Here is a 27,722-nt window from a genome sequence, read left to right on the forward strand (position 1 = left end):
TGCAAGCATTTCACACTGTAATTAAAATCTTTGATTAATTGTGCCTACTTAAATAATGTTATACCATCTATCATGTTGCTATGCCGCATGAACTTAGATATGTTACTTATTTATACATTGATATGTTGACAAATGATTGCATAAAATGTTCCTATATTCTATTTAAAAACTGAAACAACCTCCCCAATATGCCAGTGCTTTCCTCCGGGAAAAATGGTGAAAAGAATTTCTGTTTTTCATATTTCAGGAAGATTCAAAATCCTTCCCTTCATGAGCATGAAGTTTAAACCTTACACAGACATAGGGTAAAGAATCTTATTTTCTTTGTGAAAATCCATATTAAACTTTAGTATCACACCATTTTGCCAGAAAACTATTGTTATACATGTATTCATCCAGATATATATTAGATAGATAAGTGAATGATAGATAAGATAGGTGATTAGATAAGAAAAGTATAGAGATTTATTATATAACCCATCACCTTAAGGCAGTAATATATAAATGAACTTTTTGACTCTGCTCTTCATAGTCATGTATTGTATGCAAATGAGTGATTCTGGTAGACAAGAAAGAATTGTGTTCATATATTTCAAATATGTATCTACACAAACATATCTCTTTTACTAAAATGAGATAAAAAAATTTAATATGTAGACTGAATTTAAACCCCTTACCACCCAGCTATTAACCATGAGACCTTGGGTATTTCCAGATCCTCGATTGTAAAGTGAGAATAACAACATTCACGAGTATGAGATTGAAAATTAAGTGAAATCTTGAGTGGTTCTCAAATATAGTTTTTGATTGGAATCACTTGAAGGTTACAAATTCCAGGTTTGAGTTTTACCACAACAGATGGTTTGAGGATGCACTGTTTGAAAATCAATGACAGCAAATAAAGCTTCCAGGGTGCTCATTAAAGGAGGCGCTGCTACTCACCTGTGGCATTTAATCTACTCTTTGTCCTATTCTCTATTGAACTTTAAGGAAGGCTCATCTGTTATGATCCCCCAGCTGTCTTCATCAATAGCACACATTGAGCTAAAAATTCAGTCAGAACCAGACAGTGAGAAGAGGAAACTGAGCCTTGGAAATAGGACAGAAATAGCAGAGGAAGAGGAGGAAGAGGAGGAAGAAAAGAAAAAAGAAAAAGAAAGTCTGGAGAGCTAGCTCAGCAGTTGAGAGCACTGCAGCTCTCCCAGGGGACCCAGGTTCAATTCCCAGTGCCTCACAATAGCCTGCAACTCCCTGGCACCTAGCACACAAATGGTGCAAATGTTCATTCAGATAAAACACCCAAAAGAAGTTTACAAAGATGTCTGTCCTGCATCTATGTGTCACCGTGACTCACCATTTTGACAGCTGACACCAGGCATCATTAGATAGGCCTATCTGATTAGAAATAGCCACCTCCACTTGTTAATAATGACAGTGACAGTGGCAAGTGACCAACATCCACTGTAGATTTACTTTATTTAATCATAAACTATTAGCATCTACTATAGTCTATGGCCAGACAGTGGAATAATCAGAATGGTGCTTACTAAAGTTAAGTCCCTGTGGAAAAGCCTCAAGAGAGTGCTTTGAAAAAAAAAGTTTATTTGTGTGTGTGTGTGTGTGTGTGTGTGTATGTGTGTGTGCGTGTGTGTGTGTTCCCACAGAAGCCCCTTGGAGCTGGAGTTACAGGTATTTGTGAGCCACCTGATGTGGCTGCTGGGAATTGACCTTTCCTTTAGAAGAACAGCAAGCACTCTAAACCACTGAGCCATCTGTCAGCATTTGTTGTAAGAGACTAATGCAGCGAATATCCTTACTCTTACTCCCCTCCCCCCACCTAAAAATAGTGACATAGCTGCTAATAATAGCTCTTAAACAGAGACAGGAGTAAAGTTGATTCATTTGTGCTCATTCTCATTTAAAATAGTTGGATGACAAGGTATAAAAATATAGAGAAAACAAAACAAGCAAACAAAACTAATCAAAAAAAAAAAATCTACCGTAGTCCAACCAGAGACAGAAACATACTCAGCATTTTCAGAGAAAGGGGGACTCATCCTATGAACAGAGAAAACAAAACAAAACAACAACATATACAGTCCTCTTTGGATTCTCTTCCTTTTTTATTTGCAGTAATGAGGGATGAAACTAGGGCTCTGTGACACTGATGCCTTTTAAAATTCTTACACTCTGGGAATTCCTCCACACCCTCTGATTTCCTGTAATTGAAGAAAGGCCTGGCATGGCTCTATTTAGCACTCTCCTCACTGTCTCCGAATGAGTATTTCCTACAGGGCAGGCCCTCAGAGGGCAGAGCAAGGCAAGCACTTCCCCTTTGTGACTTCCCACAGTGCCTTCACAAGGTTGGAAAGGACCTAGAATGCCTGCTGGCATGGTACTAAGCGTCTCAATAGTTTTCTCCTATTTTATCTATTCAGAGGTAACCACAGTGATCAATGGTCTCATTATGGAGAAAAGTCAGCAGGTGTTTATTATCAAAGTATAGAAAGCAGGTTAAAACACTATAAACATCAACCAGGTAAATTAAGGACTCTGCTAGCTCTTTGTTTTGTTGAGTTTATTGTTTGTTCTTGTTTGTTTGTTGTTGTTGCAATGATGGAGTCTGTACAAAGGACCGACGTTGCTAGGCAAGTGTTGATCACTGAAGTGTATATTTCTAGCACTCTTCTTGCTTTTTATGTTGAACCAAAGTCTTACCAACTTGCTCTGGCTGGCCTTGAATTCACTTTGTAGCTTTGTAGCCCCTACAAGCCCTCTCCTACCTGGGCCTCTGGAGTAGCTAAGCTTCTGGGTTTGCCTTACCATGCTAGTTTGTAGTATTACTGATAACAGTAAATCTGTTAATGCTACATATATTAAACATTTTCCAAGGATCCCTGATTTAGCCTCCATGGCAGATTTTCTACTAAGCAGAGTTTACATATGAAGAAAGTAAGGCTGGGGGAAGTTAAGACATTTCTCCACTAGCCTGGAAAATGACTCAGTGGTTAAAAGCATTTGCTGTTCTTTCAGAGGACGGAGATTCAAATCCCAATTCCCACATGGCAGCTTAGAATCTGTAACTCCAGTTCCAAGAGCTCTGACACGCTCTTCTGATCTCAGCAGGCACAAGGCTTTCAGGCCAGGCACATGCACAATGCAGGCAAGACATTCATTCACAATAAATAAGTAAAATTTTTTAAAAGGAACGGCTTTTCTCCAAAGTAAATTGCTGGATCCAGTTACCAAGCTATCTGAAACACCAGCAGGAGTTTTCAGAAAGTCATCATAATTTCCTCAACTGCCTTTCTAATCAGCAAGGACAACCAAATTTGACTTAGCCTCAAGTATGGTTTACTATTCTTTGTTTTAGGGGAAGTTTGTGGTCTTTGCAGAGCCCTTCAAGTTTGGTTAAAAATTACCAGTTGCAAATTTAGAAACACAGTTACCTTAGGCACTGACACCTTAGAAGTCCGCCTTCCAGAGTAGGAGCAGAAAACAACCCACAGAATAAACTAAGCAGGGCTCAAAGCAACTCACAGAAACTGAAGCAGTTAGCACAGGGTCAGCATGGGTCTGTGCTAGGTCCTCTGGTAAATGTTATACTTTTGTAGCTTGGTGCACTTGTAGAAAACCCTAGCTGTAGGAGGTTTTGTTTATTTGTTTGTTTGTTTGTTTGTTTTAAAGATATGTTTTCTTAGGTAAAAGTTATTGGTTTAATATTGGAATAAAACTAAGAAAGTTTTCTGGCCCGGGTATCCATGTTTCTGCCCCAAAACACAGACCACCCGCAGCAGCTGTTTGCTTTGAAGCTGCTAAGAGCTCACTCAGGAAGCAGTGAAGCCATCCAGTACCTATCTGATCATCTATCTATAATGATGGCACAGCAGTTCAGTAATTTTGCCACAGGACAGCAGAAATGGGGAGCGAAGAAAAAGGCGAGCCAACAATCAGCGATTCATTTCAGACAAACCCTCCCTCTCATTTTTCCAGTCTTATTTCACACAAAGTGACTCATGAAAATTGCAAGCATGTGTGGGGAGAACAGCAATACTGGACTTTCAGAGACTCTGAGGTCGTCTTCCATTCCTTTCCACTTAGATTGACAGCTGAACAGCTGCCTTTTTTTCCCCTCCCTCCAAGGCAGAGAACACACACAAACAATGCTTAAAAAGAGATGGTTTGTATTTAAACTGCCAGAGAGACTACTGACACCACCTTTAGTTTAGGTGGGGCATTTCCGCTGGTTACTTTTTGTTAGTACTCCGTTTTACATTTGGTAAAGCCCACAGTTTTCCGTCACTAACCACTTCCAGCCAATCACAGAAAGACCAACACACCCGCCCGCGGCCAATTTTCTGGGCCCTGCGGTGCTCTAACCGCAGAGCCAATCCGAAGGAGCCGCTGTCATCTTTCATTCAGCTGGTTGCTACCGCCGCCGCCTCCGGATTCCGAAGGCGAAGCTCGCCAAGCAAAGGAACATGGACGTGAACCTTGCCCCGCTCCGTGCCTGGGATGATTTCTTCCCGGGCTCTGATCGTTTCGCACGGCCGGACTTCAGGGATATATCCAAATGGAACAACCGTGTAGTGAGCAATCTGCTCTATTACCAGACCAACTACCTGGTGGTGGCTGCCATGATGATTTCAGTCGTTGGGTAAGTGGGGTCTTCCGCTTGGAGCATCTGTCCCGGGTCAGGACTTAGGGACCCCAGGGACAAGATCGCGAGATGCAAGATTAGGTCCTCACTGAATGCCTGTCCTGAGGTCCTAGGAAGTGGCCAACCCAGTGGAAACTTGTTCTCAGGGCGAGGCCATAGCTATCTGAAAGCTATCCCCTTTCTTTCTCCTTTTGCTTTAGAGGCTGAGACTTGACAAGGACTCTGGGAGAGAAAATGTGAGGGAAACGCTGAGAACTTGGGACAATGAGAACTACCCCCTCCCACGTCCCCCGTGCTGTGGTCAGCCGTCTGTCAGATGTTTGTAGCACAGTAGTTGTTTTAAAAATAAGAAAAACGTGGTGTTGTAACCTTGTCCTGGGGCTGCCTAGAAAAGCCTGGAGTGACAGGGTGTGGACCCAGGGCTGTGTTTAAGTGGCCTCTCTGTCTAATGTCTGTCAATATTATACACGGAACTGAGCTTCAGCTCAAGAAGGTGCAAGTCTCCTGGTGGCGCATCTTCCTCTGCGAGGTGGCTCTGGAAACGAGGCCCCCTGACATTTTGGGTTCTCCCTCCCCCCCCCCCCCAGAAGTTGCCAGACATGGTCGATTTAACTTTGCTCCTTAGCCTGGGGTCTTAAACATATCTGAAGGCCTTTTCAATGCTAGTTAAAAAGTTCCCTGTGATAAGTAAGGTCATCCATGAACATTCTGGTGCACTTACACGTACACATTTCCGCACCTGTTTCCCCAGAAGCTGCATTTCCTTGAAGTTTACCCTTTAAAAATGCTTCTCCCACCTTTTAACAAAATAAGTGATTATATTCGCCATTTTATTATCTCTTATACGAATTTAAATAGAAGACTTTACAAAGGACCCTCTTGCTCTAAAAAAAAAAAAAAAAAAAAAAAGTCCGTTTCTAAGCTTTCTCTTTTAGAACAAACACAAAGAGAAAGTGGCTGGGGGTGGGGGTGGGGGGGACAAAAACCAAAAGGAGAGAGGAGGGATTCATACTCAGAGTGCTTAGGAAGGGGCAAGTGATAAGATGCTGTCATAAGTTGGCCTGAGGTTAGCTGGCTTATTTACTTAGCTACCTCTGAGCACCAGACCCCATGCCAAGCTCTGAGAACACCAAGATGAATCAGACTTGAATTCTGGCCCAGAGACACATGGCATTTGCTGAGCCTCAAAAGGAGCAAACTCATAGCACAGAGGAGACTGGCAAGCTTCCTCATTTCCGGGCGTGGTTAGAAGTGGGCACCAGTTCTCAAATGCAGGCTCCATGTGAGATCTTTGCTGTGTGTGGCTGAAGGAACTGCCAACTCAGGGATGGCCTCATGTGCAGAGGACATAGGCTGTAGTGGACTCTGACTAAACAGGCAGCTGAGGAACCATTAGTCAGGGGAAGAAAGCCAGAGGCAGTTGTCTCTGAACCTTCCCCAAACTGTGCTTCGTTTCAGAAAGAAAACTTCACAAAGTCACTTCTTTAAAATTAAATAACTAGCTGGGCTGTGGAGGCGCACGCCTTCAGTTCCAAAACTCAGGAGGCAGAAGCAGTTGGATCTCGGTGAGTTCAAGGCCAGCTTGGTCTACAGAACAAGTTTGAGTATACCCAGCAGTACACAGAGAAACCCTATCTTGAAAAGCCAACAAAACAAACCAAAGCAAACCAAAAGCACTCTAGTAATAGGCTTATATCTCTTGTAAACTTTCATTTTCTTTTCTTCCTCTTTTTTGGTTATGTAGTTATGGGGTGGATTACCTCATCTTAAATAGAAAGATTTGACACAGAGCAATCAAATATACAAGGAAAAAGTTAAATCCCCCTCCCTCACACTCAGAGCATCATGTGTCCAGACTCCAGCACAACCCTGGTCACCTTGTGGCCTTCGTAGAACCCATTTTTCACAGTCAGCTCTTAACTAAATATAGCTCTCCCATTATGATCTTAGGTCACTGAACCCGGCAGTCTGGAATCTTCACCTTTCTCATTTCCATTTCACACAGAACTATTAATTGTTAGTGACGTCTCTGAAGATAAAGAGAAAAATACCTGTTGTTATATGTTTGCAAAGAGCCAGGCAAGGCATGGTAGCTCCTGTTTTTAAACCCAGCACTCAAGAGGCTGAGGCAGGAGGATTGCATGAGTTCCACACCAGCTGGAAATATGAAATTTTCTTTATACCCCAGGATAACTTGGACCTGTAACCTTTAATTGTTTTTTTTTCCTACGCATCTCTACTTTCTAGCTTTCCCCACAAATTCTTCTTTTCTTTCTTTATAATTAATAATAACAAACTTTTATAGAGGGCTCTGTACAATAAGTACTTTGCTAAGTACTGTGTGCTAAGTATTTTACTGTGTCATATAGTTCCACAACTAAACTACTATTATTTTCATTGTTAAACCTGACACCCAGAGAAGTTGAATGACATACTTACAGCCACAGACCTGGGCTTGTCCCCTTAACTACTGTGGCATCATCCTGGGAGTCAGGAGGTTTAGAATTATAGTGCCTGAAAGGTGGAAGAAATCCAATACCTTTGGGATCAGAGAGCGAGGCTGATTCTGGAACATTCCCTATTCTAAATAGAACTGTCCCTTTTGGGCGCTGCAGTGGATGGGTGGGTCTGGGCACTTCTGGGAGCTGCTTATCTGGATCCTCTGCTAGTGGGTCATAGTTTCTCATGATGAAAATGTTCAGTGATTCCCCTGCTGTGGCCAGGGAGCCCTTTAGGGACATTGGATGGCTCTTGAGGTCCTCTATTGTTTCAGATTGGCTTGGCTGAGGATAGACAGGGCTGTTTTGTCCAGATCTCAGCATGGGGGAGGGAAGACTCAGTACTTGATGAGCTCCAGAAGCACTAGGAAACTCTAGGCCAAGATGGAGATTGAGAGGGGTTAAGATAGAGATAGACGTCCATATTGGGTCCTGACCATAAGGGCTTGGGGGTCAGAAGTTAGGTCTTCAAGCAAGGCATGACAGTACATGTTCATTATCCCAGCAATAGGAGGAGAAGGGGGGCGGGGCGGGTAGAGAGTTTGACACCAGCCTGAGTTACATAGTGAGTTTCATGCTGTGTAACAAGACTTCATCGCAAAAAGAAGAGGAGGTTTGGTCTTCTAAAAACCATGGTTTAATTCAGTCCATGACTTCCGTGTAGTAAGTACACTGTGCATCTCAGATTCTGTGAACTCCTGCTGGTCCTTTCCTGTTCCTCCTTCCTTCCCCTCTTCTTTCTCCTCCTCCTCCCTTCCCTCCTCCCCTTCCTCTTTCTCCTCCAACTCCTCACTTCCCTTCTCCAATTTTTCTTCCTCTTCCTCCTTTACTTTCTCTCTCTCTCCCTCCTCTTCTTTCCCTATCCTCCTTCTCTCATACTCTCTACTTCTCTCTCTTCCCACAATCTGTTTTTTGTTTTTTTTAAGAAAAGGTCTTTATTTTGGCTGGCTCGGAACTCAAGGTCCTCCAGCTTCAGTCTCCCAAGGGCTACAATTACAGGTGTGCAGCACTTAGCCTCCTAGCTCCTCTTACAGACCGTTTTTATTGTCGTCTGTCTCTTTAGGTAGTATAAGTTAGTAGTTATGAGCCAGACTTAGTGTGTTGGAATCCCAGCACTAGCTGTATGGACACACTGCCTCGTCTTCACAGCAGCACCTACCTCACAGGCCTGCCTGAAGATGAGCCTGCGTCCTGTTGGTGGTGCTTACAGAAGAGTGCCAGCCTCCTCGTTTCTGCTGTATACAATACTGCTTATTTCTTAGCGCTGCAGTGCTGGCAACAAGAGCTCAGAAACACAGCTTCTAGACTAGTCCACCAGAGTCCAGCCTGGGTCTGTTTTCCCACTTCTGCAAGACTCAGCTTTGGTATCACCTCATGGCAAAAACACTGTCCCAGTGTGTCCCTCATTACCAGTGTTAATCTGTACTTGTCACTTTCCTGTTCTCCAAAAGTCTTTTGTGTATGCATCTACACAAGAAAAGAAAGATGTCTAAGGTTAGAGACCAGAAACTGTCTTCCTATCCACAAGAGCCATCCATGCATCAAGATATTATGTTTACATCACAACATGCCATTGTTCTATTGCTGTGAAGAGACACCATGACCACAGCAACCCTTATGAAAGAAAGGTTGGGGCTTGCTTATAGTCTTATAGATTTAGTCCATTATCATCACAGCAGAGGGCAAGGTGGCACACATGGTGCTGGGACAGTAGCTGAGAGCTACATCTTGATCCACAGGCCAATGGGGGGTGGGGTGGGGAGGCTCAGAGACAGAGGCTGAACCTGGCATGGGTTTTTGACACCTCAAAGCCCACCTCCAGTAACACTTCCTCCAACAAAGTCACACCTCCTAACCCTTCTAATCCTTTCAAAGACGTCCAGTCCCTAACTGAACATTCCAATATATGAGACTATGGGAGCCTTGCATTCAAACCACCACAGCAGTCTTTGCCATGGTTTTTGTTTCTGCCTTGTTTTGTTTTCCCAAAGTAAAAAATACAGGCAACAGTTAGTTATACTCAAAACCTTCGTACTAAGCCTGCTCTTCACTCTAGCTGAGGGTGAGGATTTCTGTGTGCTTGATGGAGTGCCCACAGAAATGAGCTGGAAAAGTCTGTTCAAAGACTGAGCCATGGACTGATAGCAGTTCGCACCTGGAAGCTTATCAGAAATGAAGACTCTCTGGTTCATTTCTGACCTCTTGGCTTTATATTTTAACAAGGATCTTGGAGGATTCATCCTCACATTAAAATTTGGACTACTCCGACTCAAAAGAAACACTGACATTGAATTAATAGCATAATTAAATGGCACAGTGACTTATAGCAATGGCACTTTTACAGATTCTAATTGTATCGATTTTTTTGCTAGGTTCAGGAATCTCTTGATTTCCCCACTCCTGACTCTCCAAGTGACTATGATATGTATACCCCAAATCTGAGTGAGAGCTAGGAATCCTGCTGAGTCCCCACACTTTTGGAAACATGAAGGTATGAGGTCATGCAGCCAATTGGAACCCAAACCTGGGTATGGTAGCTGAGGTGATTGCTAGCAGGTAAATTAGCTTTTCAGTCAAACCATATGGTAAATTTGCTAAAGTTCCTGCTTAATCAGATTTAACTGTTTGAAAATCACATCATTTTACTGCTATGCTAATGTATCTTACTCCTTCCTGATATGAAGTATTTTCTGGGGTGGCCTCAGAGTCACCAACCACACACTGTATTTGCAACTTGTAAATGCTTCTCCTTGCCTACAAGGCACATCCACACATTTCCCCCTCCCCCTAACACAGAATAGTGTCACTGCTGGGTGAATGAGCCCAGGTTTTCTTGGCAGGAATCGCTCTGTGTCCTGATCATTTGGCCCATGGAAGTGTTAAAGGAGGGTGGGATCAACAGCAGCTACTTTAGACTTCTGGCTTTGTCAAGATGGTAAGAAGTTTCTAGAAGGCTAGTAATTATAGACTTGGGGGGGAAAAGTATTAAGGTAATTCTCTTCAAAAGAAGTATGGCTCTGGGGGTTGGGGATTTAACTCAGTGGTAGAGCGCTTGCCTAGCAAGCTCGAGGCCCTGGGTTCGTTCGGTCCCCAGCTCTGGAAAAAAAAGAAAAAAAGAAAAAAAGAAAAAAAAAAAAGAAGTATGGCTCTGTACAGGCCCAAGGCATATATGGCTGCCAGTATCTAGTATTAAGAATGCTCACACTGAACTTTTAAATGCTACAAGGAGAAGGAACTGGTGGCCAGTTGGTGAGGGAAGAAAGAGCTAAGAAAATCCTGGGTGCCCTGCATGGGGATATATTTAAACATTCGTGGGAAGAAAAGGCTTGACATCTGTGTCCTCCCCTGCTGGCCTCTAAATAGCCCTTGATGCATGTATTAAGTTCTTGCCCCCTCGTAGCTACTGTCCTTTGCCCTGGCTTTGATCAGGTAAACCAGATCATCTTTTTTTTTTTTTTAATATAGTGAAAGGCAGACTGTAAGACAAAAGATTCTTGGAATTTTTTGTAGAGTACTGCCATTCATAGACAGTCAGTGAATTCTCCACAAGCCCGTTCCTGTTTTACCCATGCCTGTGTACTGACCCTGTGTGTAAGTTTATGCTGATAGCTTTGTTTGCTTACAGATTTGTTTGTGATTTTTTTAAAACTCCTTTTATTTTACTAGTGTAATGAATGGTACGAATGATATGAAATGGAAACTAGTGATTATTTTTATGGTTGTTTGCAAATTGAATAAATTGCAGTCTGTTTACGCTTTAAGATTAGTGAGTGTCAGCGATTTTTCAACGCATTCTTGTTTGTGTCCCTTCCTTCATTCACTCAGTGGGAGTGGGAAGCATGGGCAAGCTTTCAGACACTCCTGGGAGGAAGTGGGGAATAGTACATTAGGATGCCTTTAGCAAGGTTAAGGTCCAGAGGGGTAGCAAGACAGGGCTGAGAAGGTCAGAATTAACTTTTATACACATCGACTAAGCCTACGAAAATCCATAGCCGTAGTCAGGCGGTGGTGGTGCCTGCCTTTACTCCCAGCACTCAGGAGACAAAGGCAGGCAGATCTCTGGGTTCGAGGCCAGGCTTGTGTACAGGGTGAGTTCCAGGCAGACAGGGCTACACAGAGAAACTCTGTCTGGAAAAACCAAAAAAAAAAAAAAAAAAAAAGAAATACTCAATTCCACAGGTATACGGTATATGTCTTAATTCCACTTAGAATATTCAAAAGGCTGCATTGAAAGGGTGATTGCATTTTCATAATATAATATTTCAATCACAACTCACATCACTTCTCCCCCCCCCCCCCCCCCGCCACCCCACCCCTGAGTTGAGGACCAGGGCCTTGGCTTCCTAGGCAAGCGCTCTACCACTGAGCTAAATCCCCAACCCCCTCACATCACTTCTTGGTTGAGCAAATATTAAAGTGGATGCTCATCTGGAGCCCTGAGGTTAAACAGCCTACCTGCCCAATCCCTCCAGGTTTTATCTCCGTTGGCCCCATCATGGTTCATGAAATAGACTTCATTCAGGGAGGACACAGTACAGGTGGACAGCATCTGGTGGGTCTTGAGTTTTTTTCTGACTGCAGACCTTTAAGAAATCTGTCAACACTCAGATGTTTAATCGAAAGGTCTTTCATCTGAGCTGAGGGTGTGGCCCAGAGGGAGAGCAAGCTTTGCATGCACAAGGCACTGTGTTCTATCCCTTACAGGCAAAATTACCTCTCATGAAATGTCCTCTGTGGCATGTATGTCTCTGGTTCTTCCTGGCTTCTCTCTGTCAGCATCTCTTCTTTTTGTTAAAAGAATTAATTTACCACCCTGCCTGAGTCAACTAGTTGGCTTTTCTGTTTCCTTTTACTAGGAAAAGATTTACAATGTTTCTAGGTAAAGTGAAATAAATGTATTCCTCCTTCCCCTTCCCCTTCCCCTTCCTTCCTTCTTACCTTCCCTTTCCTTTCCCTCCCCGTCTTCCTTTCCTGCATGTATGTATGTGTGAGGCTGCCAAACCCCTGGAACTGGAGTTACAGAGAGTCAGGAGCTGAGCATTAAACCCAGATCCCCTGAGAGAGCAGTCAGTGCTCTTTAACTGTTGATCTATCTCTCCACTGGCCTCCTCTCTTAGAAGTTGGAGTTGTGAATCAATGTAGGGCTACAGAACTCTGGACAATGTTAGGATTCTATCATTTTATAGTATATTGTATTGTATTATTTTCCTCTGGACTGGTGATTTTTATCCTTTAGCACTCATCTTTGGAAGACTTACCCTTGACGTAGTGTCTGTTCAAGGAAAGCTTTTGCATCGTCTGTTGAAAGACAATACCTGCAGTTTGGCTCCAATTCAACAGTCATTTTCATTTCTTTCTTTCTTTTTTTTTCTCGGAGCTGGGGACCGAACCCAGGGCCTTTCGCTTGCTAGGCAAGCGCTCTACCGCTGAGCTAAATCCCCAGCTCCCAATTCAACAGTCATTTACTGTAAAAAGATAGGATTTCAGTTGCTTGCCATGAATAGCCACATGTCTCAGCCTTCCATTCCTTTCACTGGCAGGCAGAAAGGCCATTTGATATAGAAAATGACGTTTCAGTTGTTACTTTTGCTAACCAGATCACTAGCCCATGGATGTGATGTATAGGCTGGAGATTAGTGTGAGATTAAATAAGACAGTCATTCTTTGTTTTGTTGTGTTGTGTTGTATTGTGTTGTGTTTTTTGAGACAGGGTTTCTCTGTGTTTCCTGGCTGTCTTGGAAGTCATTTTGTTGACCAGGCTGACCTAGAACTCACAAAAATTCTCCTGCCTCTCCCAGACATTCTATAGAATGGAACTTTGTGTCACCAATCTCATTAGCATGTGTCCAATCCAACTTCCCTCCTTTGTCATGTGACAATTATTCTCAGGTTTTCCTTCATGGACAGTAGAGTACTGAAAGCATTCAGGAGGACCAGTTTGTCAATAAGCAAGTGTCTTCTGTCATTTCCAAAAGGAGTGTGAGCTAGGCAGTGAGGGGTATGTGAGCATCATTCTTCCCTTCTCTCCAACTGTAGGTGATGGAGGCGCCCTATCAGAGAAAGTTTAATTAGAGTTCTAACCCCATTTGACACTCTGACCCTGCAGGGAGTACTAGTTATGGTTACTAACTCAGGTCTTACTGATTGCTCATCAAAGGTAAACTTACCAGTGCTGGGTACAGAGAATGCCTCAGCGGGTAAAGTGCTTGCTGGGGGAACATGAAGATCTGAGTTTGGACTCCCAGCATCCATAGAACAGCCTGGGACCACTGAGACAGGATGATCCCTGGGACTCACTGGCTGGCCAGTCTCATCAAACTGGTGGTCAGTGTGATATCTCATTTCAAAAACTAGGATAGAGAGAGCAATGCAAGAAGACGCTTGATGTCACCCCGTGACTCCCATGTATGCATACGTGTGCACACAAGTACACGTACACATAAATAATACACACATTAATACATAAGCAAGTAGCTTAGTAAATGTCAGACGAAACACAGAGGTTAGCAACATATGCCTTGCTAGAAATACATTGGGATGCCATCTGCAGGGACTGCTGGGGGAAGAGTGCTTAATTAGGTGGTACAAAGCACACAGACACCATGAATTCTGTGGGCCTTGCTAATTCAACCAGGCAGAGAAATCCCACGGGTCATGTTACTTGGTCCTTCTGTGACAAGAGAGACGTACTCCTTTCCCACCTACACTTTCCTTTGTCCTTCTTGAAGTCTCCTTTACCCTGGTGATCCTCCAGTCCAGAGGCAATGCTCACACTGAAGACTAATTTCTGTCTAAAATTCCTCATTATTCTTTACAGTCAGCTATAGTTCTTCCAAGCTGGCTGGATTGCTCAGTGGTAATGGCACTTGAAGAGAAACCTAATAGCCTAAGTTTGTTATCTGGGTATGAGGAGAGAATTTACTCCTGAACATTGTCCTCTGACCTCTATAGCAGCACCGTTGTAAGTCCACACACTAAATAAATAAATGTAATTTTTAAAGATTAAGAAGGAAAAACAAAACAAAACAAAACAGAAATAGTCCTTGCCAGGACAGAAGCCATGACAGGAAAGCAAAACAGCCACTGAACACTTAAGGTGATCCTGAGAAACAGAAAGGACCCTCAGAGGACTGGTCACTGATCTTCCTCCCTTGTCACTGCTGTTACAGCCTGTGCTGGTCACACAGCCTGCAAAGGCACCTTCTAGAAAGCCCACTACCTTGCTTCCTCACCTAGTCTCATCATATAGGAGCAATCCCCCCACCCGCCCGCCCACCCCTCCAGCCCCGCCCCCAGTGGTGCTTTTCTTACTTGTCCCTTTAACAAGCTCTGTGAAGAAACGAAGGCTGGAACTGTTTCCCTGTCCAATTTAGTATACGATGGGAATAATTGTGGCTTGTCTATGTTAAGTCTCATGCTTCTTAATGGATGGCCACAGAAATATGCCGGACTTAGTGAAATGGTATGAAAACGTGTACGTCTCTTACCCCCCCCCCCCTTCATTGACACATCAAATGTGCTGTGTTACGTGCTAGGGCCAAAAGTGGGACATCTCTGTTGCTTATAGAGCTTCCTGTCTAGGAGGGGCTAGAGATGCGCTCAGTACTCACCCACATAGAGTAGAACTGCCGCTGTGGTAAGAGCTGCGGGAAAGCGGCATACGGTGTTCAGAGAGGCTGAGAAAAGACTGCTGAACTGAGCCTTGAATAAGGTTGGAGCGAACCAGGCAGAGCAAACAGCTCCTGCACGGGCCAGCGGCTGCCCCGGAATGCAGAGTGAACTCTAGCCACCTCCTGAAACCTGGGCATTAAGTGCAGAATCAAGGCATGGCAGCAGGAAGCTGGCGGGGAGGGCTGCTGCATGGCGGGTACCAAAAGGACCCCTTAGTAGATGGAGACTAAGCCAAATTCTGAGGTTGGTGAGTAGAGAGAGCATGGCTCTCATCCTGCAGTCATGCTCCCTGTCCCAGAGACCCACAGTCTGGGCAGACCTTGTAGAATGTATAGAGTGTTGTTTTTACTAAAGGTATGAGAAGCAAGAAAGTGCCTGGGTGTGTTCATAATTGCTGTGAGCCCCTGACTGGGTAAACACCACAGGAAAACCTCAGAGAGTAAACAGACCTTCTGCTCCCTTTCCTTGTGAGTCAGGCTTTTCCGGAACCACACCAGAAACAGCTTCTGGGTTAGAAGTCAGCGTGAGGCTGTTTCTGCTTAGGAAACACTTCTGGGCCTTGTGGGTCCTGCTTGGTGTGACCAAATTTACCAAATGTTCTTGTGCTGCTCTGAACCCTCCGCTTTCTTTCTTTCTTCCTTTCTTTTTTCTTTTTTTTTTTTTTTTTTTGGTTCTTTTTTTTTTTTTTTTTTTTTTTTCCGGAGCTGGGGACCGAACCCAGGGCCTTGCGCTTCCTAGGCAAGCGCTCTACCACTGAGCTAAATCCCCAACCCCAACCCTCCGCTTTCTTTAATTGCACTGGCAGCTCTGCAGTTGGTGGCCTTGGGCATGTACACTGACTTCCTTAACTCACTTCCTTGTGAACTAAGGGGGTTTGCAAGATCCTCCTACCTCTAGAATTTGGCGATTGGGTGGGAGTTTTCTCCCTCAGCAGTGTATACTGATGCTGTAGATCTGGCCAGCAGCACTGTGAGGACAATGTTGGGATGTATTTCACTACAGAGCCACCTTTCTTCAGATTCTCTCTCTCCCTTCCCCCTCCACATACTGGACAACCGCTGGGCAACTGCCATATTGCTAAGCTGCCCCTCGGCCTCTGCCACCTTCTCTCAGAGATAAGTAATCTAGTGTAGGGAGTCCCCTGGTGGAGGAGTAGAGCAGCTTGGAATGGACGGGTTAAGTCTGTGTGCATTAACCTCACAGAATGGTTGTACTGTGAACTCCAGGCCCAGCCCCAGCCCCACCCTGTCACCTCCCCTATGTCTCCCCCATGACCATGCTTTTTTCCTCTTCTGAACCACAGTTTGTCTCATATTGCAGATTGGGATTGTTTTTACTCGCTCTTTAAGATGACTTCAGAAACTCACAGTGGCATTCCGAATGTTTTTACAACGGAGAACAACCCCACCTCAGGGAAAGATTTATTATTTAATAGAATGGGGGTAATCTATATGCTTATGTTCACCTCAAATTGAAAACATATTTAATATTTTTAACCCGCATAATTAGGTTTTGTGTTCAACACAGAACAGAATCTCAAATGACCTGCCTATTTTCCATCTTTTATCTTCTTCTAGTAAGTACTTTCTCTCTCCCTTTTCCTCCCCGTTTCTTATTTTTCATGGATAACCAGTAAATAAACCCACACCCAGCAGGGCCCTGTGAAAGATGAGTGCCTTGTTTTTGGAAACCACCATTCAAAAACTGGGTTTTGTCTTGGCTAGTGTGTCTAACAGCCCAACCATTGGCATCCCGGACTATAACTGCTTCCCAGATTCTTGGACTTGTTGGAAAATGCAATTAGTCTTGTGTCTGGTGTGTGTGTGTGTGTGTGTGTGTGTGTGTGTGTGTGTGTGTGTGTGTGTGTATGTGTGTGTTTTTCATGTGTGCCTGTGTGTTATCGTGTTACAAGTGTAAGTGGCTACCAGATCATCTTGATGCTGCTCATTTGACTGATTTTCAGAATGGAGTTAGTTGCATGGACTCTGAATATGGAAGAAAATAATTTCTCCTCCCAGTAACTTTGTTCTTTTTCTTCCCCTCAGCTTGAAGCTTGAGTGCTTTCTAATTATAGCTTGTGGCTGGCCGTGTTGCAAGCTAAAACCAGTTCTATAGGGGCCCTGGCTTCTTTTCCCTTGAGCCTGAGCTGCAGGAACAGGTGAAGAGCAAATGTGGGATTGCTTGAGTCAGCTCTGGATTTTCCATTGTTCCTCACCCCAGGCTTTATTTAGACGTTCAGTTAGGATCTCTGCTCCACTTGTCCAAAGTAAAAATAGAAAAAAAAATACTTTATGTGACTTTTATTATACGCCTTACAAATCGTTATTTTAATGAGAATTCTTGAAAGACTTTGGTACTTTGCTGCAGACTCACCAGCTCTTGTTTGTCGTTCAGTTTGTAAGAGATTTCTTCAGTTGCAGACTTCCATCCTCGACTGTCTCTCTCTCCACCATTCACCCTGCTTTTGAGACAGTCTCTCTCTGAGACCTGGGCTTCCCAAATAGACGAGACCAGCTGCTCATTGAGTCCCAGGGACCTACCTGTCTGTACCTCGCCAGTGCTGGGACTACAAGTGCACACTTTCACACTGGCTTTTTTCAGGGTGCTGAGGCCCAAGCTCATTTCCTCAGGCTTGTGCCCTCCCTGGCCCTCCATTCTAGTTCTTTCTCTTAATTTTGATCTTGGTTTTCCTTACAGCCCAGAAATATTTGGATAGGTCCTGGGTTACAAGGGATGGCTGTGTGAGAGGAAATCTTTGTTATTTTTAAATGTCAGGTATTTGAACAATATAAAAATAAATGCTAGGCTTGGTGGCCCATGCCTGTAATCCCAGCCCTTGGAAGGCTGAGGCAGAAGGATTGCTATGAATTTAAGCACAGATGGGCCACAGCGGGAGACCCTTTCACAAAAATATACACAGAAAAGGAAGGAATGAAGAGGGGAGAGAGGGAAAGAGAGAGAACAACCCATGATCCCCCCACCCACTGTAACTACTGAAGTCTTTTGGTCTCATTGTCTGTCTCTGTCCCTGTCCCTGTCCCTGTCCCTATCCATCTCCCTCTGTCTCTGTCTCTTGCTCTTTGTACTAAGAATGACAGTTGTTAATCTGTCGAAGTTCCCTGGCTTTGACACAAGGCTAAGATTTGTTCAGAAGGATATACCTTTTGCATTGCCTGATTCTGCCTTTCTCAGATTAAGTCTTGGAGCATGTGCTCTCAATCCCATTTCTTGGAAGCTAAAGGCAGGAGGATCAGGAGCTTAGGGTCGTTCCCAGCTTGACACTGAGCTCCACTTAGCCTATGCTACTTATACACAAAGCCCTGGGTTCAATCCCAGTAGCACACTCATATATGGAAAGAACTTGGATTATATCTCAGTTGGTAAAGTGCTTGCTTAACAACTAACAAAAATCAAAGCTGGGATTGTGTCAGGAGACAAGGTATGACCCAGATGAAAACACACAGTAAAATGACACAGAGAGGCTGGGTCACTCTGGGTGCCTTCCAACCAGGAGGGAGGGAGGGAGGGCAAGCAGGCAGAACAGCCTGTGTGTGAGCTGGGTGTTGAGAGCTTGGAGGAGGTCAGATGGTCCAATCTGGCATACAGAGTACAGACAGACAGCAGGAAGCCAAGGTTGAGGTAAAGACAGAAAAGCCTCAAGGTGGTGTATGAACTCAAATCCCAGAAATGCAATTGGAGAGACACGAAGAGAGCACTAAGCCTGGGCTACAAACTGAGAAGCAATTGGTGTAATGGGAGCTTCTTTACCCTCTTTTTTATGTAGTCATCTTATTTTTACTAGGAAGCAATATACAAATTGTAAGTCAGATCAGTGGTGCAGGCCTGTAATCCCAGTTCCCAGGGGAGCTAAGGTAGGAGGACAGAGGTCAAGGGTAACTTGGGCAACATGCTGAGATGCTGAGACGCACCCCTCCACAGAGAAATAAAACAAACAAAACACGATAAACCAAAACCACCAATGTGAAGATACATCTTTTTTTTCTATCAATTATGATTAATGTAGCAATTTATTTTCTCCATCTTTATTAAATTGGGTATTTCTTATTTACATTACAATTGTTATTCCCTTTCCCAGTTTCCGGGCCAACATCCCCCTAACCCCTTCCCCTCCCCTTCTATATGGGTGTTCCCCTCCCCATCCTCCCCCCATTACCACCCTCTCCCCAACAATCCCGTTCACTGGGGGTCCAGCCTTGGCAGGACCAAGGGCTTCCCCTTCCACTGGTGCTCTTACTAGGATATTCATTGCTACCTATGGGGTCAGAGTCCAGGGTCAGTCCATGTATAGTCTTTGGGTAGTGGCTTAGTCCCTGGAAGCTCTGGTTGCTTGGCATTGTTGTTCATATGGGGTCTCAAGCCCCTTCAAGCTCTTTCAGTCCTTTCTCTGATTCCGTGAAGATACATCTTAATGGTAGAACCTTTACCCCCTTATGCACAAAGCCCTGGGTTCAATCCCAATAGCACACTCATATGTAGGAAGAACTTGGATTATATCTCAGTTGGTAACGTGCTTGCTTAACCACAAGGCCGTGGCTTTGAGGCAAAGCATGCATTAACTGGGCACAGTGGCCCACACGTTGCTCCTGGACTTGGGAGGTAGAGGCAGGGGGATCGGGAGTTAAGGTTGTCCTCATCTACTCATTGAGTTGGAGACTATGGTGGGATACATATGATCCTGTCTCAAGTGGGGGAGGTTGAAGAGGAGGAGGAAGAGGAGGAAAGGAGAAAGTACACCACTCTTACCATTGTCTAATTCTCTGCGTGCTCACACTTCCCCTCCCACCTTCTTCATTTTAAAGACAGGCTCTTACTTAGGCAGTACTGGCTGGCCTGAAACTCAAAAGGAAATGTAAGTGACAGATATTTCTGCTTTAGGGCTATGTCACATACATGATACGCTACATCTAACAGAGGGAATGTGTTAATCACTGTTTTCACCCACTCAATTTATTGTCTGTACCTCGTTGTGCTACTAATTATAAGCCAGATCTAGTAGTGCACGCCTGCATACTTCAACCTTTTAATCCTAGTTGCATACCTCCCAGTCCAGTAAAATATTGGTCACATAGGTTATTCCTAACAGTGTTTTATATACGTACCACCAGTGTGGACACATCTCATTCTTGGCCAGTTTATTTATTACTTCTGTGTTCTCGGGCTTGCAGGGTCTCAGCGTTGTCAAGGATTTTGAGCGAAATAGACAACCGTTATTGTCCTGCTGGGGATGGCACTGGTGGGAATGGATGCTCTGAAGACAAAAGAAGGGAGAACACAGTTCATTAGATACACTGCGGCGGCACGTCAACAGAGGGCAAGGCAGTGGAGAGAGCCCATCCGCACACAGCTGTTCTGAGAGACCGCTTTTATGCTGGGAGGGGAGTGAATTTCCATGCAGGCAGTCGGGCAGTAGTTCAATGTCACGGTGTCCTGGAGTAATTGCAGCTTGTTGTGATTAGCAGCAAACAGCCTAGCCTTGAGGCTGTAATGATCTTGCCCTGTGTCAGAAGTGGCTCCGAGTACTATCCTAAGCTGGCATCCATATTTTGTTGTGTCTCACCTTCTCTGAGAAGAGTCCTGCTTAGAGGCAACAGATTAAAGTAGCCATGTTCTGTGGTGAGACTGGCTCAGAACAGGAGTTGGCCCCGGAACAGCATTTATAAGTGTTATAGACTGTAGCGTGTTTGAGCTATAGTATACCACTCTTACCATTGTCTAATTCTCTGCGGGCTCACGCTTCCCCCCTCCCGTCCTCTCCCCCATCCACCTCTTCATTTTAAAGACAGGCTCTCACTAGGCAGTACTGGCTGGCCTGAAACTCAAAATGTAGACCAGGCTGTCCTCGAGCTCACAGAGATACACTCCTCTCCACTTGCTGAATGCTGAGATTAAAGCTGTGCACCACCATATCCAGCGATTCTTTCATTTTTTTTTTCTAAAGCTTTTCTTCTTCAAAGCAGTTTTACATTCATTCCAACCCCCTGACAGCAAGAATAAGAAACTTTCACTTTCTACTGAAATAGTGGGTGTTTCAGTAGAATCAGAGCTCAAGCATAAAGGAATCATTTGGAAATGGTGATAAATATATGTAACTATAGTACCCGGGAGGCTGAGGCAGGAGGATGGTGGGTTTTGAGGATAGCCTGGGTGTGTTAGCTACTTTTCAATATTGGGGATAAAACACCACGATAAAGGCAAGTGTTGTGCTTTTTTAGCTGTTTATTGGGCTTTTATGTTTACCGCTCTTCAACCCTTCTCCCACCCTGATTCCTTCCAACTTCCAACACTAGGTAGGAGAGAAATAAGGTTAGAGGGGAAAGGGGGCATAGACCTCAGTAGGCTACTTCCTGCTGATTAAAATTGGGTTCCTTGTGGCAAGTCCAAGCTGTCATCAGACTACAGTTAGCAGTCCAATAAGCCAGCAATCCAGTAATAGCAAATGCAGCAGCAGCAGGATGAACGGGGGTGGGGGGAAGGGGGGTTGAAGCAGGGGGGCACTGGGGAGGAGCAGCAGCCACACCAGGCCCTCTCAGGGATCATACCTTGTCTAGAGTCCCCAGAACTAAACTATCTGCAGCTGTAAAAAATCACACCCCTGTTAGTGCATGAGGCAAATCATAGTCACCTGCTGTGAAGCAGCATCTTATCCCACACCTGGCATTAAGACAGAAACATATTCATATAACCGAAAATTTAAAGAAACCAACATTCTCACTTCAAGCAACTTACAAAAGAAAATTTTAAACTGGGCTTGCAGTTTCAGAAGGTTAGAAGAAGCCTGTGGTGGTGAAGCAAAGACACAGTAGCAAGAACAGCCAAGAGCTCATATTTGCTTTGGCAAGCAGAAAGCAGGTGCCCTAAGAATGGCTGAGTCCTTTGAAATCTCAAAGCTCATCCCTTACTGACACCCCCTCCTCCAACAAGGCCATACCTCTGAACCCTTCCCAATTAGTTCTAATAAGTAGGAGCCATGTATTCAAACACATGAACCTGTGGGGACCATTCTCATTCAAACCACAATATTGGGCTATATATGGAGATTTTTGTCTCCATGAAAAGGAGGGGAAGGTAGAAGACTACAGTGTTGGGTCCTTGCCATCTATAAAATACTTGTCTTCTTCCTAGTATTTCCTGCATTATCCATGGTCAGTGACAGTTGTCCCATGATGAAAACCTTTGTCTTATGGACCAGTGAATTTAGAGGCTGTAATATTTGGATTGCTGAAGTTGACAACCTGTGTTGAGGATGGTTGGAGCCTCTGGAAAGTTCAAGTGAGGGGTGTGTGTGTGTGTGTGTGTGTGTGTGTGTGTGTGTGAGAAAGAGAGAGAGAGAGAGAGAGAGAGAGAGAGAGAGAGAGAGAGAGAGATTGAGAGAGAGACCATAACCCAATATTGCTGTGGGGCGGAAAGATTAGATTGTATGAGACAGTGGCTTGGATCACTTACTAGAAAAACAGACTATGGAGCATCAGCTTGCTGTAGGCTTTCGTGTCAAGGAAGCAATGGTGGGTAGGGAAGACTGGGCTCCACAGAAAGCTTCTGCTCATCCTCAGTGAGAAGGCTTCCAAAACTCAGCTGCTGGGTTCCAAAATGGAAGGTGGATTCAGAGTGATCAGATTTTCTTAGTCTAGTAGAAGCAGAAGTTACCCTTTGTTTTGTTTGTTTTGTGTTTTTTTTCCATAGGATTCAAATGAATACACTAATAAACACTGCACAGTCCAAACAGAAACATGACCATAGACAGGATCTTGCTTATGGAGGCCATTGTATGATCCCCCTACCCTATATGTATCCATCATGGATAGATGAATTTTTTCATCCATCATTTCTACTAAACATGAAATACTTGGTATTAAAACAATAAATAAAAAGGACAAAGCAATTGCTCAACAGTTGTGCCTAGGATGTGTGAAAGCTAAACACAACGCATCTATAAGAACACGGGGTCTTCAAATCGTGGGTCTCTAGTAAGATACACTGGCAAGTCGGGTGGGCATCGGACTCCTTGTGGTGGTCTTAATGTCTTAATTCTACTATTTCCTTTTTATTGTTGTTATTGATCATCCCTTCTTCCCCCTTTCACCTCTTTGTCACATTCTGTTTTGTTTTGGGGGTTGTTGTTGTTTTGGTTTTATTGTTGTTTTGAGTCAGACTATTGCTGTGTGACTGAAGCTAGCCTTGAACTCATGATCTTCCTGCCTCAGCCTCCCAAGTGCTAGGATTGTGTGGGTACCATGCCTGGCTAAAAGTTCTCTGTTTTCTAACTACTAATGCTGTTTCTCTATTTAGAGTCAGTCAGTTCTGTTTACTTCATAGGTTATGGGCTGGTGTTGATGAAGTACTTAGCGAGTTCTCCATGGTTTCCACCCCTCCTCTTCCCTTCTTCCCCATGCTCCACCTGCTCCTGAGCTTGTCATTCTTTGTTTCACACCCCAGGTTTCTGAGCCCCTTCAACATGATCCTTGGAGGAATCATTGTGGTGCTGGTGTTCACGGGGTTTGTGTGGGCAGCACACAATAAAGACATCCTCCGCCGGATGAAGAAGCAGTACCCAACGGCCTTTGTCATGGTGGTCATGCTAGCCAGCTACTTCCTCATATCCATGTTTGGGGGTGTCATGGTCTTTGTGTTTGGCATCACGTTTCCCTTATTGTGTAAGTAAACCTGCTTTCCTTGTCTCCCTTCATTAAAGTAAATGTAGACAAAGTTGGCCAGTGGGCATTGCATAACCTCTCGGAGTATCTAACGCAGTGTCAGAATAGTCTAAGGCAGCACATGAGAGCCTAGCAGTTGCCTATTTCCACAGATATATGTGGGCACTTGCAATGTATCATGTGGCTCTTCTTACTCGGCAAAACCAAAAAAAGCAAATGCAAATCCCAGTCACGTGACAAGAACTGGCACAACCTGCATGGCATCTGCATGGCGGCTCACAGCCATCCATAACTCTAGCTGCAGGGGATCTGATACCTTCTTCTAACCTGTGCAGTGCAGGCAGCAGGCATGCGTGAGGTATGCATGCATGCATACATATGTGCACACATAAAGTAAAACACTTATATTCATAGAAAAGTAGTATACCTGAAAAAAATAACTGGACCACAGTATAAACACTACATACCATGATTCCGGTAAACTAAATATTTTCTAAATACCTTATTGTCTAAGTCCTCAAACAGTATGAAATGAAACAAAGATCTAATTCCAGGTCTTGGCAGCAGAGATCCTGATGAAATGCTAGTGTAGTTGCTGACGAGACAGTGACCCTTTGCATTTGAAAATATTTCACCTATGCATGTTAAAGTAAATAAAACCATTTGCCGATCTGAGATCTTGTCAGGTCGAGCCCAGAATATTTACAAATGAATTCTACACTTTATTATTCTACACTCTATCAAACAGTAAATTCAAGTTTTGGGAAAGTTTCCCCAGATTTTCCTTGCTATACTAGGATTTAGTGAGGGAATGATTCTGTTTAAACACACGCTTGTTAACTATGGTCCCTTCTCTGCCCTAGAGCCTGAGATAGGCCAGAGTAATGAAATACAGCATGGAGTCAAGAGTCTCTATTTCTCTTGCTAGATTTACAGGACCAGAACACCATTGGTCATGCTAGGTGGGCTGTGTTCACCCATCTCTTAAGACAAGGAAGTTAAGATCAGTTATTCTCAAACTCTGAAACATGAGGATCATCTGCCAAAGAACTGTTTGGAAATACGTGTTTCTAAGCCATATCCCTTGGAGAGCCTGATTCTGTGGGTCAACAGTAGTGCCTCAAGTGCCTGATGCTTAGAAAGTGGCCCTTATCTCTAAAGGTCAGAGTAGTCTAGGGACGTCTAGTCTTCTGAGTCGTGCATAGTGTAGTATGGGAATTTGACTATAGTAGGCTCTTTCGTTTATGTGTTTATTATGTAGTACAAGTGTGCGTGCATATGCATACATGAGCTTCCCCATGTGTGGAAGGGTGAGCACGCCAGCCCAGAGTTCACATCAGGTATCCTCCACCATTGCTCTCCATTTCATTGATCGAGGCAGAGTCTCCTGATGAGCCACTAGGCTACTCTATCTGGCTGGCTTGTCCCGAGGATCCTGTTTCCTCCTTCTAAGTGCTGGGTCTGCAGGCTGGCTGCCTTGCCTGCCTGGCTTTTAGGTTAGTCCTGGAGACTCCAGTCCTTACACGTTGTACACTGAGTAATTTTCCTGTCCTTTATTTTTAATTTATAAAAATCGCATCTACTTATCATCCATCCATCCATCCATCCATCCATCCATCCATCCATCCATCTTACCCAGGAAACTGTGGTGGTAAGAGGACAACTCCTTCCAGCATGTGATTCCTGGGAATTGAACTCAGGCCACCAGGCTTGGAGGCAGACATCTTTACCCACTGAGCCATCTCATCAATTCCCCAGCCCCATTTAACAGGCTCTTTGGGTACTTCGTACGTACATGGACGAGATAGCCATTATAGATCACAAAGTGTCTTAGAATACAGATCTTCTACCCTATTCCCTTAAGGTCCCGGAACAAGTGGTCCGAGAAGAGGGACCATGGAATCTATTTCACAGTAAACAAGGCCAGGTCATTCCCAAGGACACCTTTAGAAAACACGCCTCTTCGGAGGCACCTAAACAGTGGGGTTTACCTGGATTCTCAAAGTACAGATAAACCCAGAATGCAAAAACTGTCCTCCCTGGGAAACCAGGGTGAGTGGATTCATATTCTGGTTGTAATCACGTCAGTGGAAAATTATGTTGAGTGTCATGTTGTTTAAGTAGCATTTGCAAAGTAGGGATTTCAGTGGGGACAAAAGAACGTGGCTGCCAGACCAATGGTCTTCCAAGTTAATACTGAGTTTTCTTCACACACACACACACACACACACACACACACACACACACACACACACAAAATCTGTGTGTGACTTGGTAAGCAGCTTCATATAAAGTCTGTGTAACCATCTGAAGATCAACAAGGCAAGCAGACCTGACACCTAAAAGACACAGTTTACTGTATGTGTGAGGGTTGAAAAGGGGATTATTGGGTTGGAGAGATGGCTCAGTGGATAAGAGCACTGACTGTTCTTCCAGAGGTTCTCAGTTCAATTTCTAGCCACCACATGGTGGCTCACAACCATCCGTAATAAGATCTGATGCCCTCTTCTGGTGTGTCTGAAGACAGCTACAGTATATTCATATACATAAGATAAATAAGAGCTTAAAAAAATAAAAGAACACAGAGGACCCAAGTTTGGTTCTCCGCATCTGTATTAGGTGGCTCACAACCACCTAGAACTCCAGCTCCAGCATCCAGAGGGACCAGATGCCATTGGCCTCTGCAGGCACCAGCTCCCATGTGCATAAACCCACAGACTCAGACACCCACCCACACACACATACACACACACCCCCAACACACACACACACATACACACACACACACACAAACATACACACACAGACACACACAGACACACACAGACACATACACATACACACACACATACACACACACACCACACCCCCCCACACACACACACATATACACACACACACATACACACACACACACGATTAAAAAAACAATAGAAATTTTGTTTATTTTACATAACTAAAGAGTAAAGGAATTCTTACTTTGATGCTGCCATTTCTTTCAGTGATGTTCATCCATGCATCCCTGAGACTTCGAAACCTCAAGAACAAACTGGAAAATAAAATGGAGGGAATAGGCTTGAAGAAAACGCCGATGGGCATCATCCTGGATGCCTTGGAACAGCAGGAAGACAGCATCAATAAATTTGCTGACTACATCAGCAAAGCCAGGGAGTAAGCACAGCTCGCCCAGTGACGGGGCCACAGCGGGCGGGAATCCGGTCGCACTTTCCCCTTGTTCAGACCCATTTTCTGTCTGTGGTTTTCAAACAGAAGGTGCACGTCTTACCACCCAACTCTCCAAGGCATCATGCATGCACAGGCCCACGGTTAAGATCAATGATATAACCCAAGGAAGGCCTCAGAAACTGCAAAAACACAGACCCACTCTCCCGTTGTGTCCGAAGTGTCCGGTGTGTTTTCGAAAGAGAATGTGGACTGGACAGCCACAGTGCCATTGTAGTGTAGGGAAGAAGTCACTGTAGAACTGGAGGCAATGTGGAGGACATTAAGTCATTTGAAGTCTAGGATGCTGTGTGTGTTGGTCTGTTTCTAATGCTGTCTCCTCCAAAATCCTCCCCTCCCCCAGACTCCGATGTGTCTGCTCTGGTAGTTTAGCAGGATTATCTTTGTTGTTTTAAAACCAGAGGTGGCTTCAGCGGCTGTTTGATGTGCAGCAGAAACTGGATCAGCCCGTTTATGTTCTGTTTACGAATATGAAGGTAGCTGCTTAGGACAATGTTTTGTTAAATTTTGTAACATTTTTAAAAGAGTAGTCATATGCTTTCACCAGCAGGTGTTTCTTGCAAACTAAATGTCAACCTCCTGGGGTAGGGTTGGGGGGTGGGGGTGGTTACAACTCTGTAACTTCTGTTATTCTTGTTAAAAATAAATAAAAATAGAACTTGAGTTCTGTTTATATGACACATTTTTGTTACTACAACAATAAAGAGGTGTCCAAGATAATGATGTTTACATGGTTTAGGTTTTTTACAGATTTATTTTTATCGTGTGTGTGTGTGTGTGTGTGTGTGTGTGTGTGTGTGTGTGTGTGTGTGAGAGAGAGAGAGAGAGAGAGAGAGAGAGAGAGAGAGAGAGAGAGAGAGAGAGAGAGAGAGAGAGAGAGGTGCATGCAGTGCCCACTGAGGCCAGAAGAGGACCCTGGACTCCTGGAGCTGGTGTTACAGGTGGTTGTGAGCTGTCCAGGGTTCTGGGAACTAAACT

At 44.2% G+C, this 27,722-nt stretch overlaps 2 protein-coding genes across 3 annotated transcripts; one reads left to right on the forward strand and one right to left on the reverse strand.

The window, feature by feature from the left end:
* Window positions 1-4,455: 4,455 nt before the first annotated feature.
* Window positions 4,456-27,464, forward strand: Arl6ip5 (ARF like GTPase 6 interacting protein 5). Of its 2 annotated transcripts, none has more exon segments than NM_023972.4 (3): window positions 4,456-4,657; window positions 23,284-23,501; window positions 26,504-27,464. In NM_023972.4, coding segments are annotated over 3 exon segments (567 nt in total). In that variant the 5' UTR covers window positions 4,456-4,481; the 3' UTR covers window positions 26,677-27,464.
* On the reverse strand, window positions 10,617-14,938 carry LOC147994989 (uncharacterized). Its single transcript, XM_087659781.1, has 5 exons — window positions 14,769-14,938; window positions 13,326-13,508; window positions 12,417-12,456; window positions 11,614-11,741; window positions 10,617-11,286 (listed from the first exon to the last, which is right to left on the reverse strand). Exons 2-5 carry the CDS (start codon window positions 13,498-13,500, stop codon window positions 11,180-11,182), a joined length of 450 nt encoding a protein of 149 aa, XP_087515907.1. The 5' UTR covers window positions 13,501-13,508; window positions 14,769-14,938; the 3' UTR covers window positions 10,617-11,179.
* Window positions 27,465-27,722: the final 258 nt, after the last annotated feature.

This window comes from Rattus norvegicus, chromosome 4, assembly GCF_021556685.1.
Source record: "Rattus norvegicus strain SHRSP/BbbUtx chromosome 4, alternate assembly SHRSP_T2T, whole genome shotgun sequence".
NCBI classification, from domain to species: Eukaryota; Metazoa; Chordata; class Mammalia; order Rodentia; family Muridae; genus Rattus; species Rattus norvegicus.

Excerpts from the sequence above, each read along its gene's own strand:
- Arl6ip5 (XM_087659180.1), top strand. The coding sequence starts at position 23,303 with ATGATCCTTGGAGGAATCATTGTGGTGCTGGTGTTCACGGGGTTTGTG. Across the intron at positions 23,502-26,503 it reads CATCACGTTTCCCTTATTGT|TGATGTTCATCCATGCATCC; the intron begins GTAAGTAAACCT and ends CATTTCTTTCAG.
- LOC147994989 (XM_087659781.1), bottom strand. The coding sequence starts at position 13,500 with ATGAGATATCACACTGACCACCAGTTTGATGAGACTGGCCAGCCAGTG. Across the intron at positions 12,457-13,325 it reads ATTCTCTGTACCCAGCACTG|ACGATGCAAAAGCTTTCCTT; the intron begins GTAAGTTTACCT and ends GTCTTTCAACAG. Across the intron at positions 11,287-11,613 it reads AACCTGGAGGGATTGGGCAG|ACAGAGTTTCTCTGTGTAGC; the intron begins GTAGGCTGTTTA and ends TGGTTTTTCCAG.